Source organism: Tenrec ecaudatus, chromosome 9 (genome assembly GCF_050624435.1).
Source record: "Tenrec ecaudatus isolate mTenEca1 chromosome 9, mTenEca1.hap1, whole genome shotgun sequence".
Taxonomy (NCBI): Eukaryota; Metazoa; Chordata; class Mammalia; order Afrosoricida; family Tenrecidae; genus Tenrec; species Tenrec ecaudatus.
The window spans coordinates 29,934,379-29,946,441 of NC_134538.1; the positions used below are offsets into that span (position 1 = coordinate 29,934,379).

The following is a 12,063-nucleotide window of genomic DNA, read 5'->3' on the forward strand; positions in this document are numbered from 1 at the left end:
CCTTCTGGGCTACTTATACTGCCAAAGATCAGTGTGTTAGTTAATCTTACTCTTTTTTTCTAAGTGCTCTGTGAAAGCTCTCTTTTCCCCAGTGAAAGTAATCAGATTTCTGAATTATTTGCAGGGCATAGCTTTGTTAGACAAAATATTTTTTTAAAACACATACGAATTAGAGCTGATTATCCCATCATTTGAGTCAGGTTAGAATGAATTAGAGAAATGGAATTTTGTTACAGCTTCTGCTCATCTCCCCAAGAAAGCTTTTTTTTTTTTTTTTCATAATTGTACCCAACTTTGTTGCCACGAAATGTATACTTCTATTACTTAAAGTAACTCACCCGGTGGATCAGTTGGTTGATTTTGTCAGAATATATGCTATGGACCTTGCTTTGACTCTATTATTTGCGTTTCCTCAGCAAGCATACACCACAGAATAACAGCAGTTGAAAAGAGAATATGCTGAGCCAGTAGAATGCAGCTCATCTTAGCTGTGTCCTTTCCACCCATCTTCTTGGACATGTGTTTGGTTCTAAAGTTACACTATCCAGTCTGCAATGTTTTGCCTGTCTCCATAATGGAAGTATTTCAACTTTACCTAATGCTTTTTTTCCTACATGTTGCTACACCTCACTGTCTTTTGTTGTAAAATACTGTATGGTCTTCAATACGATGGTGGGAAAATGGAATTAAAAGTAAAAAACTGAAAGTTTCTTACCATAATAAGCTCCATCAAGATGAAGACTAGCGCACTTTTGTAAGCAATATTACCCATTTAGTCCACCCTAAAGGTCTGACTCAAAACTCACTGCCATTGAGTCAATGCTGACTCAGAGTACCATATATACTCAAGTATAAGCCAACCCGAAAATCAGCCGAGGCATCTAATTTTACCTGTTTACAGGAGTAGAAAGTCCAGCCTTTTCCTAATGGAGTTGCTGTTAGTTTCGAACTGCTAACCATGAGAATTCCAGCCCAATGCTTAACCACAACAGCATCAGAGCTGTGAATTTAACCATATCAGTGCTATCTTTTTACATTATGAGTTATAGAAAAATGGGTACACTTTAACGATTTTTAAGATTAGCAAAGAACAAGAAGTCAGAATTAGCCAAACAAGACTGTAATGTGTATGCTCAGTGATACCCCATAGAAACTCTGGGAGAAATTGCCCTTGTTTCATGAAAGAAATCAGTAGGAATATTTTTGTGAACAAAGTCTTTCTGATGAAACTACCTGGGCATTTTTCTGTACAGCTTTGGTTAGATTTCTCAGATTAAGTAGATAATACTTTTTTGGTGCAGGGGTAGGGAAGCGCCAGAAAGTCAACAAAAAATACTACAAGCATCCAAAAACTGTTGTGGTACAGGTATAAGAACAGAACTTAGACCATTGTAATAGAATCGAGAGGCCATCAATAAAGTCATATATCTACGATCACACAATTGTCTTTTGACTCCACACTCCAAACTCACTAGTGTCAAGTCAATTCTGACTTGTAGTGATTCTGTAGGACAGACTATTACTGCCCCCATGTGTTTCCAAGACTATCAGTCTTAGGGAGTATTAAGAAACTGCATCTTTGCCCGTCAGACCAGTTGGTGGTTTCATATTGGCTAACCTGCAGTTATCAAGCCAATGGATAACCTACTATGCTACCAGGGCTCCTCTTGGTTTGGTTTTGTTTTATGAAAGAGGGGTCTACTGAAGCAGTTAAATTTGAGGCAGAGAGGACAACTTTTGGGGGATTTAAAAAGTCTAGATTTTCTTAAAGTACATATGGCAATGATGGTAGCTTATTATGAATAGTTTCAAGAAAATTGCATGGGTGAATAAAAGCCAGGTTAACGGCTATGAGGATTTCCCCCCTACCCCACCTCTTTTAATAATGTGCATGCTCATGATTTTGAGAGCAGCAGGGGCTAATCTAGACTTTTATTGGAAAACCTAATCTCATCTACTCTATACAATATCAATGCTTTCAGATTCCCTTTTGTTTTGAAAACTAAGGCACATTTCCAAGAAACATCTTTCCAGTCTCATGGTGATACTAAAACTGCTATTTGAATTGTTGAAGATAGAAGAGCAAAGAATTTTTCAAGGAAAGGTTAAGAGATGGAAACACTACAGTCAGAAATGTTTCAACCTAGATAAAACATAAATCAAGAAACAATAGCTTCACATTTTGATATTTTCAATAAAAGTTTCCATCATTTTCTAGCAATACTTTTGAGTCAAGTGTGTATGATTCTATTAGGACCACACTGTTATTTTATTTTAATAATTATTTTGGTTAGCTCAAGTTAAAATTTTTATAAATATTGGATTGCTAACCCCAACCTCTGTTTTTTGTAATAGTTCTCTTAAGTGCACAATTATCTTTTAGTGCACAATTTTATAGCTAATTTTGGAACCTAACATAAAATAGACAAGTATACAAAACATATTTGCAATATTTGATTCTTAAACCAATAGGATACTTTTCTTGTTATTCCAACTTTATGCATATTTTTATATAATTTCAATTTTTATATTGTATCTTTGAGAAACTCAGTTTTAAATTTTAAAGAAAATATTGTGTATTCTTGGAATGATTTAGATAAAATTAATAGAATACCAGACTCACTTGGAGATACGTGGATCTTAGATACAGCTTTCCCAAGACAGATCAACGTACTGCACACAAAGCAACTCTTTATGAACAGTGCTAATGATATGATTAGAAAACAATATTTCCTATGAGGATAAACATTTATAATAAATATTGAATAATTAATAGTTACAGCTTAAGAAAGTAAGCAGGTGTTCTGGATTTTTTTTGCAAGCTATTATAATTGGGTCCCAGTTAGCAGTTTTACATGATTTAGAAAGATTGCTAAAGTTTAGCAGAAAATTTCTATATGTCTTTAATAGAATAAATCAGAGAATTGTTTCTTTTTAAAAATATTTTATTGGGAGCTCTTATATGTATCATAACTTTCCATCAACCACAGAGAATTGTTTCTTAAAGCTTGGATTTCAATAAAGAAACAGCTAGTTAAATAAAAAAAAGAAACAGCTAGTATTACAACTCGTAACAGGAACCACAAACATTGTTTATGACATGATAAAATTTGGTATTTTGGTGGTCCAACTTTTGAAAACCATGCATCCAACGGTCAGTTGCATTTAATGTTCTTTCTTTTAAAACAAATACATTAAAACAGGTAAAAATTTTATTGAACTTTACATGTCGTTTAGTATACTACACAGTATATTTGGCAGAGTGAAAGTAGGATTGTCAATGTGACGGTAAAATTACTCTTCTGGTTAAAAATTGTATCTGGGTAGGACAAATCAAACCTTTCCTGATGACAGGAAAAATTAAGACTATTCGCAATATCATGTCATTCAGCAATTTCTCTTTTGTGTAAGATATTTGAATTGTTTATTGAAAATGATACGTATTCCATTATTTTCACTTTACTTAATTTATTATGAGGAATAATTTTCATAATAAAATAATCTGTGTATTATTGCTTTGGCAGTTGTAGTTATTATTAATTGTGCCAGTCTGGGTTGACTACAGAAACAAATCCAGAAACACTCACATGTGTGTAAGGGAGAGCTTTATTTCAAAGAGCAATTATATATTGAGAAAACATCCAAACCCAATCCAGATCAAGTGTATATGTCCGATACCAGTCCATAAATTCCTCTTCAGACTCATACAACGCATGCAATGATGCTGAATGCAGGAAGTTTGCAGGCCAATGGGTGGAAAGTCTTGTGGATCCAGTGGTGGTGGAAGCATCTCAGCATTGGCACGTCTCTCTCCCTGTGGCTCTTCCCCTCCAGGGCTCTGGCTGCCATCAGCATAGCTTCATGTGGCTTGTCCCCTCCTCCAGGGAAAGAAAGAGGAAGTTCCCAGAATCCTCATGAGAAGGCCATGCCTACACAGAGGCCTCACTGGCTATGACCTGATTGATAGGCTAAACTATCCACTCCTTGACTTAAGTTAGCAGGAGATTATTTAACTGCCATAAAAATTGCTTCAAATGTGACACTAAATCAGAAATATGTAGTGATATAACAACTTGGGGTTCTTCACTTATATTTCTTCCATAATTAGTATTTTCACTTAACTGCATAGCACCTTATGAAAAATGCTTTTAAAATATTAATAGCAAGTTTTAACATTTGAAGGAAATTTTGTAGAAATGTGCATAATCTTTGTTTTAGTAATATGAAGATACAGCCTTACCTGATTTTATATATCTGATAATAAGACTTAATTGTTTTATTAAACTTTGTGAAACTTGATTCTAAATATGGGTCAGTGATGTCTGCTATTTTTGAACCTTGAGAGCAAAGTTTCCTGGAACCCATTTCCAACTTTAGTAGCTACGTAGTAGTCTCTGATTTGCTTACCTCCTTTATAGTTGCCTTCTTCTGTTTTGTTTGTTTGTTTGTTGCTCATGACTTATCTCCGGACATTCTGTAAGCTTTATTCCAATTGGATCCTTCTCTGTACCGGATATTTGGCAGTTTGAACCTTAAGGCTTGTGAGACATGGTGTATTAATTCTCCTCAGTCATCAACAGAATGACCATACTGGAAAAAACAGGAGTGACTGCTGCCCAAACCTACCCCGACCCCTACTCCCCAATAAAACAAAAGCAAACAAAAACACAACTATTTTAATACAAAAGTAGGTGAAGAGCTGTTCAAAACGAATTAAAAAAAAATTTTTTTTGCTTTTTTATTTGATAACAGGAAATAGGAAGAAATGCCCTGGAGTAGTAGCTTTTGTTCTAACAAAGTTATGAGTTGTATTGTGACGAATCAGAAAGTGATAGTAAGAAGTATAAATCACAAATACTGAGTACAAAGGAGCCCTGGTGGTGCTGGGGTTTGTTGCTCCGTCAGCAGTTCAAACTAATTGACTGCTCTGCAGGAAAAAATGTGACTGATCAGCTTTTGTAAAAATTGTAGCCTTGGGCTACAACTATAGGAGTCTATGGGTTTGCAGTGAGTCTGAATCAACTCAACAGCAGTGGGTTTGGGTATAAATTTTTATTACTGGAAAATGTTTTGCTTTTCACTATAAAATATAGTTTCAAAGTACATGTATTCTGAAAATAAGTTTATTTTTCCTTCGATTTTCTAGATGTGACCTACCTAACAGAAGAGAAAGTATATGAAATTCTTGAATTGTGTAGAGCAAAAGAGGATTATTCACCCTTAATCCGTGTTATTGGAAGAATATTTTCTAGTGCTGAAGCATTGGTTCAGAGCTTTCGGAAGGTCAAACAACACACCAAGGAAGAACTGAAATCACTTCAAGGAAAAGACGAAGACAAAGATGAAGATGAAAAGGAAAAGGCTGCATGTTCTGCAGCTGCTATGGAAGAAGATTCGGAAGCATCCTCCTCAAGAATAAGTGATAGCTCACAAGGGGATAACAACTTGCAAAAATTGGGCCCCGATGATGTGTCTGTGGATATTGACGCTATCAGAAGGGTCTACACCAGATTGCTCGCTAATGAAAAAATAGAAACCGCTTTTCTTAATGCACTTGTATACTTGTCACCTAATGTGGAATGTGACTTAACCTACCACAATGTATACTCTCGCGATCCTAATTATCTGAATTTGTTTATTATTATAATGGAAAATGGAAATCTCCATAGTCCTGAATATCTGGAAATGGCTTTGCCATTGTTTTGCAAAGCAATGAGCAAGCTGCCCCTTGCAGCCCAAAGCAAACTAGTTAGACTATGGTCCAAATACAATGCAGACCAGATTAGGAGAATGATGGAAACATTTCAGCAACTTATTACTTATAAAGTCATAAGCAATGAATTTAACAATCGGAATCTAGTGAATGATGATGACGCCATTGTTGCTGCTTCAAAGTGCTTGAAAATGGTTTACTATGCAAATGTAGTGGGAGGGGAAGTGGACACAAATCACAATGAAGAAGATGATGAAGAACCCATCCCAGAATCCAGTGAATTGACCCTTCAGGAGCTGTTGGGAGAGGAAAGAAGAAATAAGAAAGGTCCTCGAGTGGACCCATTGGAAACTGAAATTGGTGTTAAAACTCTAGATTGTCGAAAACCACTTATCCCTTTTGAAGAGTTTATTAATGAACCACTGAATGATGTTCTAGAAATGGATAAAGATTATACTTTTTTCAAAGTAGAAACAGAAAACAAATTCTCTTTTATGACCTGTCCCTTTATATTGAATGCTGTCACGAAGAATTTGGGGTTATATTATGACAATAGAATTCGCATGTACAGTGAACGAAGAATTACTGTTCTCTACAGCTTAGTTCAAGGACAGCAGTTGAATCCGTATTTGAGACTCAAAGTCAGACGTGATCATATCATAGATGATGCACTTGTCCGGGTAAGTTGGACCATTATTTAAATTAATTCTATATTAATGATGGGGAGATTGGTGGCATGAGGGCTAGTGAAGGTCGGTGAGTTATATTTATAGGTCACTTCATGAGAAAAAAAATGGTGGGGAGGGAGGCGCAGAGTATTTTTTAACCATAGGCACTTGTGGATATTTCTAATCTTGATCTACAGTGCTTTTGTGCCTTTTTTCTATTGAAAAATGTGTTCCATGAAATACTGTTGCCTTATACAGACACAGATAGTTTTATTGTGCTTTGCAGATACTGCCTTATTTTACAAATTGAGGGTTTATGACAATACTGCATGATGCAAGTATTGGCTTGATTTTCCTGCAGACACTGTATCAACATTTTGTTAATTTTCCTAATATTTCAGACTTCTTCATAATGCCATTGCTCATCTAATAGACTATGTGTAGTATAAGCACAATTTTTGTGTACACTGAGAAACCAAAATATTCATTTCTGTTCTCTGCTTTATTGTAGTCTAGAACTAGTGGCCACTGTTTCTGAGGTATGCCTGTATAATGTTCACTCCCTTAGAGAAAGAATACATTTTCTAAATCTTAACAATTAGCCAATGATCTCCTTTTTTAGAAGATAGAAGAAGGAATGTAGCTGTATAGTCCAATTGAGTGCTATATAGCACAGTTGGACTAGGGTCTAAAGCAATAGGTCCTGTCAGGAAATTCAGTAACTTAAAATTTAGACTTGCATTCTTGTGAGTTTGATTAAGTGACTAATGGTTTGGTACAAACTGGCTCCGAGAATATGCATTCCTGCTGGACCACTCTAAATATTTCTGTGCATAACCGCTCTGCTTATGGCAGTTTCTTTCTCATTATCTGTAAAACACTTGCTTTGGTCTTTTGAGGAAACATCAACTACCTTAGGAATGTTGCAGTTAATTGTGTCTGTATTGTCAAACCAATGCAGGGAGCTTGAGTTGGAAAAATACTGGGACGTTGGGTACCCTATTTTACCTTCTTAATTTCTCAGAAAGGAATTGTTCTTATTCCTTCCTCTATCCCTCAGTGACTGAGAATTTTGCGCCCCCATTAAAGAGTGTGGAATCTGAAGAATACAGCTTTCCCCCAGATCCTAAATGCTTCCTCCTCCCCAACTACTATGATCCAAATTCTACCTTGCAAGTCTGGATAGAACAGAGGTTGTACACTGGTGCATATAGGAGCTGGAGTCACAGGGAATCCAGGGCAGATGATACCTTCAGAACCAGGGGTGTGAGGGGCGATGCTGGGAGAGTAGAGGGTGAGTGGGTTGAAAAGGGGGAACCGATTACAAGGATCTACATGTGACCTCCTCCCTGGGGAACGGACAACAGAAAAGGGGGTGAAGGGAGACGCCGGATAGGGCAATATATGACAAAATAATTATAAATTATCAAGGGCTCATGAGGGAAGGGGGAGCGGGGAGGGAGGGGGAAAGAAAAGGACCTGATGTAAAGGGCTTCAGTGGAGGGCAAATGCTTTGAAAATGATTAGGGCAAAGAATGTACGGATGTGCTTTATACAATTGATGTATGTATATGTATGGATTGTGATAAGAGTTGTATGAGCCCCTAATAAAATGTTTTAAAAAGAAAAAGTATGGGATCAGCTAGAGACAGAAACAGATTGCCAGTCACATATTATTGTGTATCATTTTCATAGCAATACCCGTCATTGCTAATTCTATTTCATCAACTCCAAATAAATTGAATGCCAATTAATATATACTGTATATTAACAATAGGAATCTTTGATACAGACAACAGAAGAGTGACATGTATATTTCAAAATATATTTTAGATTGGAAGGATTTGTCGAAATCTTGAGTGTTCCTAAAACTAAGCTAGTGAGAAATGTTGCTTGAGATCTTAAAATTGAAAAAGTTACAGAGGTTCTGTTTTCTCCTTTTATTTTTTTGAAATTCTCAAAATGTTTACTATTATAGTGTTGAGGAAAAAGTCAACATATTTTGAAAAGCTTAGGCATATTTTTGAGACAGAAATTAACTGCCTGAAATAATTACCCATGCTTTTTATCTGGTGTCTTTTGATTAATTTATATAGTTGTGAACAACACGAATTCTTACACCTAATCTGATACTCAGGAACTAACAATTTACATGGGTTGACAGAGTGGTAGTATATTTAAGAATGTGAGTGATGTTTTATGAAAAGCATGTTGAAGTCATCAGTAAATATCTATTGATTGATTGCTCAAGTGGAAATGTGAGTGCCAAAACTACACATTTGATGTTTAGCTTCTTGAGTTGGAACTACTTCAACTGGTTTTGACAACAGCTGACTGGACTTTCAAAAACAAAGTGATTAATCTCTATAAAATTCTATTTAGTTTTAAAGAAAAAGGCACTTTACTTATCTGCCTGCAACTCAGAAGTTTACCAGTCACTCACTTACTCTTTTCTCCTCCTCTTAGTAAAGCAAGGCATAAACCAACAAAATATAGATACTTGCTTTGATGTATTTTGTAAAATTATCTTCTACGATGAATGGAAACAACTGTTTATTAGCTTCCTAAGCAAACATTGGGAGCCCTGGTGGCGATTTGCAAGGGCAGCATTTCAAGCCACCTTTCTACTGCTGCAGTGGGTTCAAGACTTGGAAATTCATAGGGGTAGTTTGTCCTGTAGGTTCATTATGAATCAGAATGGACTTCTTGGCAGTTAATTTGATTTTTTGGAAGTGGGCATTAGTGTACAATTAACTGTGAGCTACTCAGGCAGTTCTACTCTGTCCTGTTGGGTTGGAATGGTACCTTAATGGCATTCCATTACACTTTATGGCAAAGACCTGGTTCTACCACTCACTATAACTTGTGCAAGCTATTTAACCCTCATTACGTCCATATCCTCAGCTTTAAGATAAGTCTAATCCTATTCCCTACTTCATGGAGTTGTTGAGAAGATTAATGGATTAATTTATGTATGTAAAGTTTCCTGGTACATAAATGCTATGGCATACTGCTATTATTGATAAGTTTTTTCTCTCATAACAGGATCACTAGGTTTTCAGGCAAGTCCATAAAAATGTTTAGAGCCAATACAATTTATATATATATGTGTATATATATATAATTTATACACACACACACACCATAAACAATAGCTAGAAGTTATAAGGCACTTACTTTGTACAGGAAATTTAAGTGCTTCACATACATCAAATATATATTGTACACATCTTTCAGATGAAGAAACTAAAGCAAAGATGGATAAATGGTAATTTTCAATTAACATAATAATAGAGCATATTGTATATAGAGTTCCTTAGCGTTTTACTGAAGAGACCAAATGAACAGTGGAGATTGGTAGAAATGAACAGACATACAATAACTTATTAAAATTGAAGATAATTTTCTTTTTATATATGAAATGTTTAAGATGGATCCAAGTCTAGAATTTGGAGCCTCAGAATCCTGTAGAAACTCTCCCATCAAATGCTTAATAGGTATCGATTCATATGGAGTTAGCTTCCATTTGTAAACATTAATGGTGAAAGGAATAAAGGATTCATAATCTAAATATCAGATAATCATAGTTGTTTTTTTACCCCTTTTGGAATTTATAATTGATGAGTAGGTTTGCCTTCATGCTACAAAGGCAAATATAAATGTTGAGTTACATTTCTTTAACACTTAGTCATTTGGAAGAAAAAAATTAGAAATGCCTGATATTATAATATGAGAAATTTGCCTGATGAAATATTGCACGTGAGCTAATGTGATAAGTTTCATTTAGTTCCCCAAATTCTGTATATTCTGTACTTTGAAATAGATTTCCAAAGAATTATTTTTCTCTAAGGGTGTTTTCAAATGTACATTTGTTGTTGGTGTTGTCAGATAGCATTGGATTGTTACCTCAAGGTTAATGGGTTTAAATCTACTCTTTACTCCATAGGAGAAAAATGAAGCAATCTACTCCCATAAAGAATCACAGCCTCAGCTACCCTATATAAGGCCATTATGAGTCAGAATGAACTCAGTAGCATTTGGTTTGGTTTTTTACTTTTTTTTGGTATCCCCACTTGACTCGGGGGTAAGGGTGTGTGTGTGTGAAAAAAATAATTTCTTATAATAATTTAAATGAGGATTTACATTTCACATCATTAGTCCAAACTAATCACATCCTCTGGAATCTTCCTTTCTCCTCAGGGACAGTCACCATTTTCCTTTTCGTTTCATGCATTATCAACACCAATCAGTAGTCCAGCCTGTTGCACTATCCCCTTCACAAACTTTGCAGATGAAAAAACAGTCTTAATTGGTTAAGTGCGAAAAGCTAAGTGATAATTGGGGACTAGTACATAGTATTATGACTTAGAAACTTTTTTTAACCTAGTAATACAATTCAACATGAAAATTATTTTGTAAATCTTAGAGACCATTGTTCAGGAAGGAAAACACATTTTTTTTGAGAAAACAAAAGTGATAACTAATAATTTCATCACCAAAATTGACTGAATTTATAGATCCATAAAATCCAGGAGTTGAAGGTAGCCAGAAAATCATTTAGGCCTATGTTAATCAAACTAGTTTTGAAGATAGCCCCTTGTAAGCTTTTACATAGCATACTAGTACATACACATATCTATGTCCCTATAATTGAAATAAAATTTTACTAAGGATTAAGTGCCATTATTGTGGACTACATTCTGATATTTTTTCCTATTAGTTGCAATCCACTAAATGGATTAAACTAACCAGTAATGATTTGTGTTTTGCAAAATACTGATCTGAGGCAACCTGATTATGACTATGTTAAATTTTATTGTAAATATAATAGGATATCTAAACAAGTACTGTTACCTAGATTACTTTAGGACTATGTTTACCAAGTAAGGGTTGCATTGAACAAAACCATTTTAAAAATTACAGTTGGTATTGTAGTAATCTGCATACCCTTAAATATTCTAACTTGGCAAATTTTCATCCTTAAATATTAATTTTTAAATTTGAAACAGATAAAGGCATTTGGTGCCTATTTAGCAAGTAATTTGTGCTATCTGTCGGCATTTCTGTAATAGTACATTTCAAATACAAAACAGCAGTAACAATTTGCAGTATTCACATTTCACAGTAGAGTGGTGTCAATTTCATGAATGAAAAAGTACTTCAGGATCTCATAGTGAATGAGATTGATCTCTATAATTCTATAGATAAAAAATATTGGGTAAAAGATTTATAGATGAAAAAATTATCGGAAACCAAAGAATACTGTTGGCGTAATGGTTATGAGCCATGCGGCTAAATGCAAGGTCAGCAATTAGCAATCACCAGTTGCTTCTCAGGAGACCGATGGCTTTCTACTCCCGTAAAGAGTTAGCCTAAGGAACGAATAGGCAGTTGCCACCCTGTCCTGTGGGGTTGCTCTGAGTCAGCTCTGACTCAGTGACTGTGAGTTTGGTTTTTTAAGAGGATTAATTTTAAGAAATTAGAATGTGCCTATGACCAACAGACTGTCTTAAATGCCTTCAAGGAAAAATGGGTTATAATCTGTTAATAAATAATTTATATTAATCTATTTAAGACTTCTGACTTTGTATTCTAATAAACATAACAGGATTTACCAGTGAACATTTTCAGCACTATTAGGAAAAATTACTACATGCGGTTACTTTTGGCGTAGTTTTTTGC

General features: G+C 35.0%; 1 protein-coding gene across 2 annotated transcripts in view; it reads left to right on the forward strand.

The window, feature by feature from the left end:
- Nucleotides 1–12,063, forward strand: part of UBE3A (ubiquitin protein ligase E3A) — a 137,638-nt gene that overhangs the window by 77,022 nt on the left and 48,553 nt on the right. For both annotated transcript variants that reach the window (XM_075557959.1, XM_075557960.1), the window contains one exon: nucleotides 5,147–6,393. In XM_075557959.1, coding sequence (XP_075414074.1) covers nucleotides 5,147–6,393 — 1,247 coding nt within the window. The remainder of the gene's footprint in view (nucleotides 1–5,146; nucleotides 6,394–12,063) is intronic.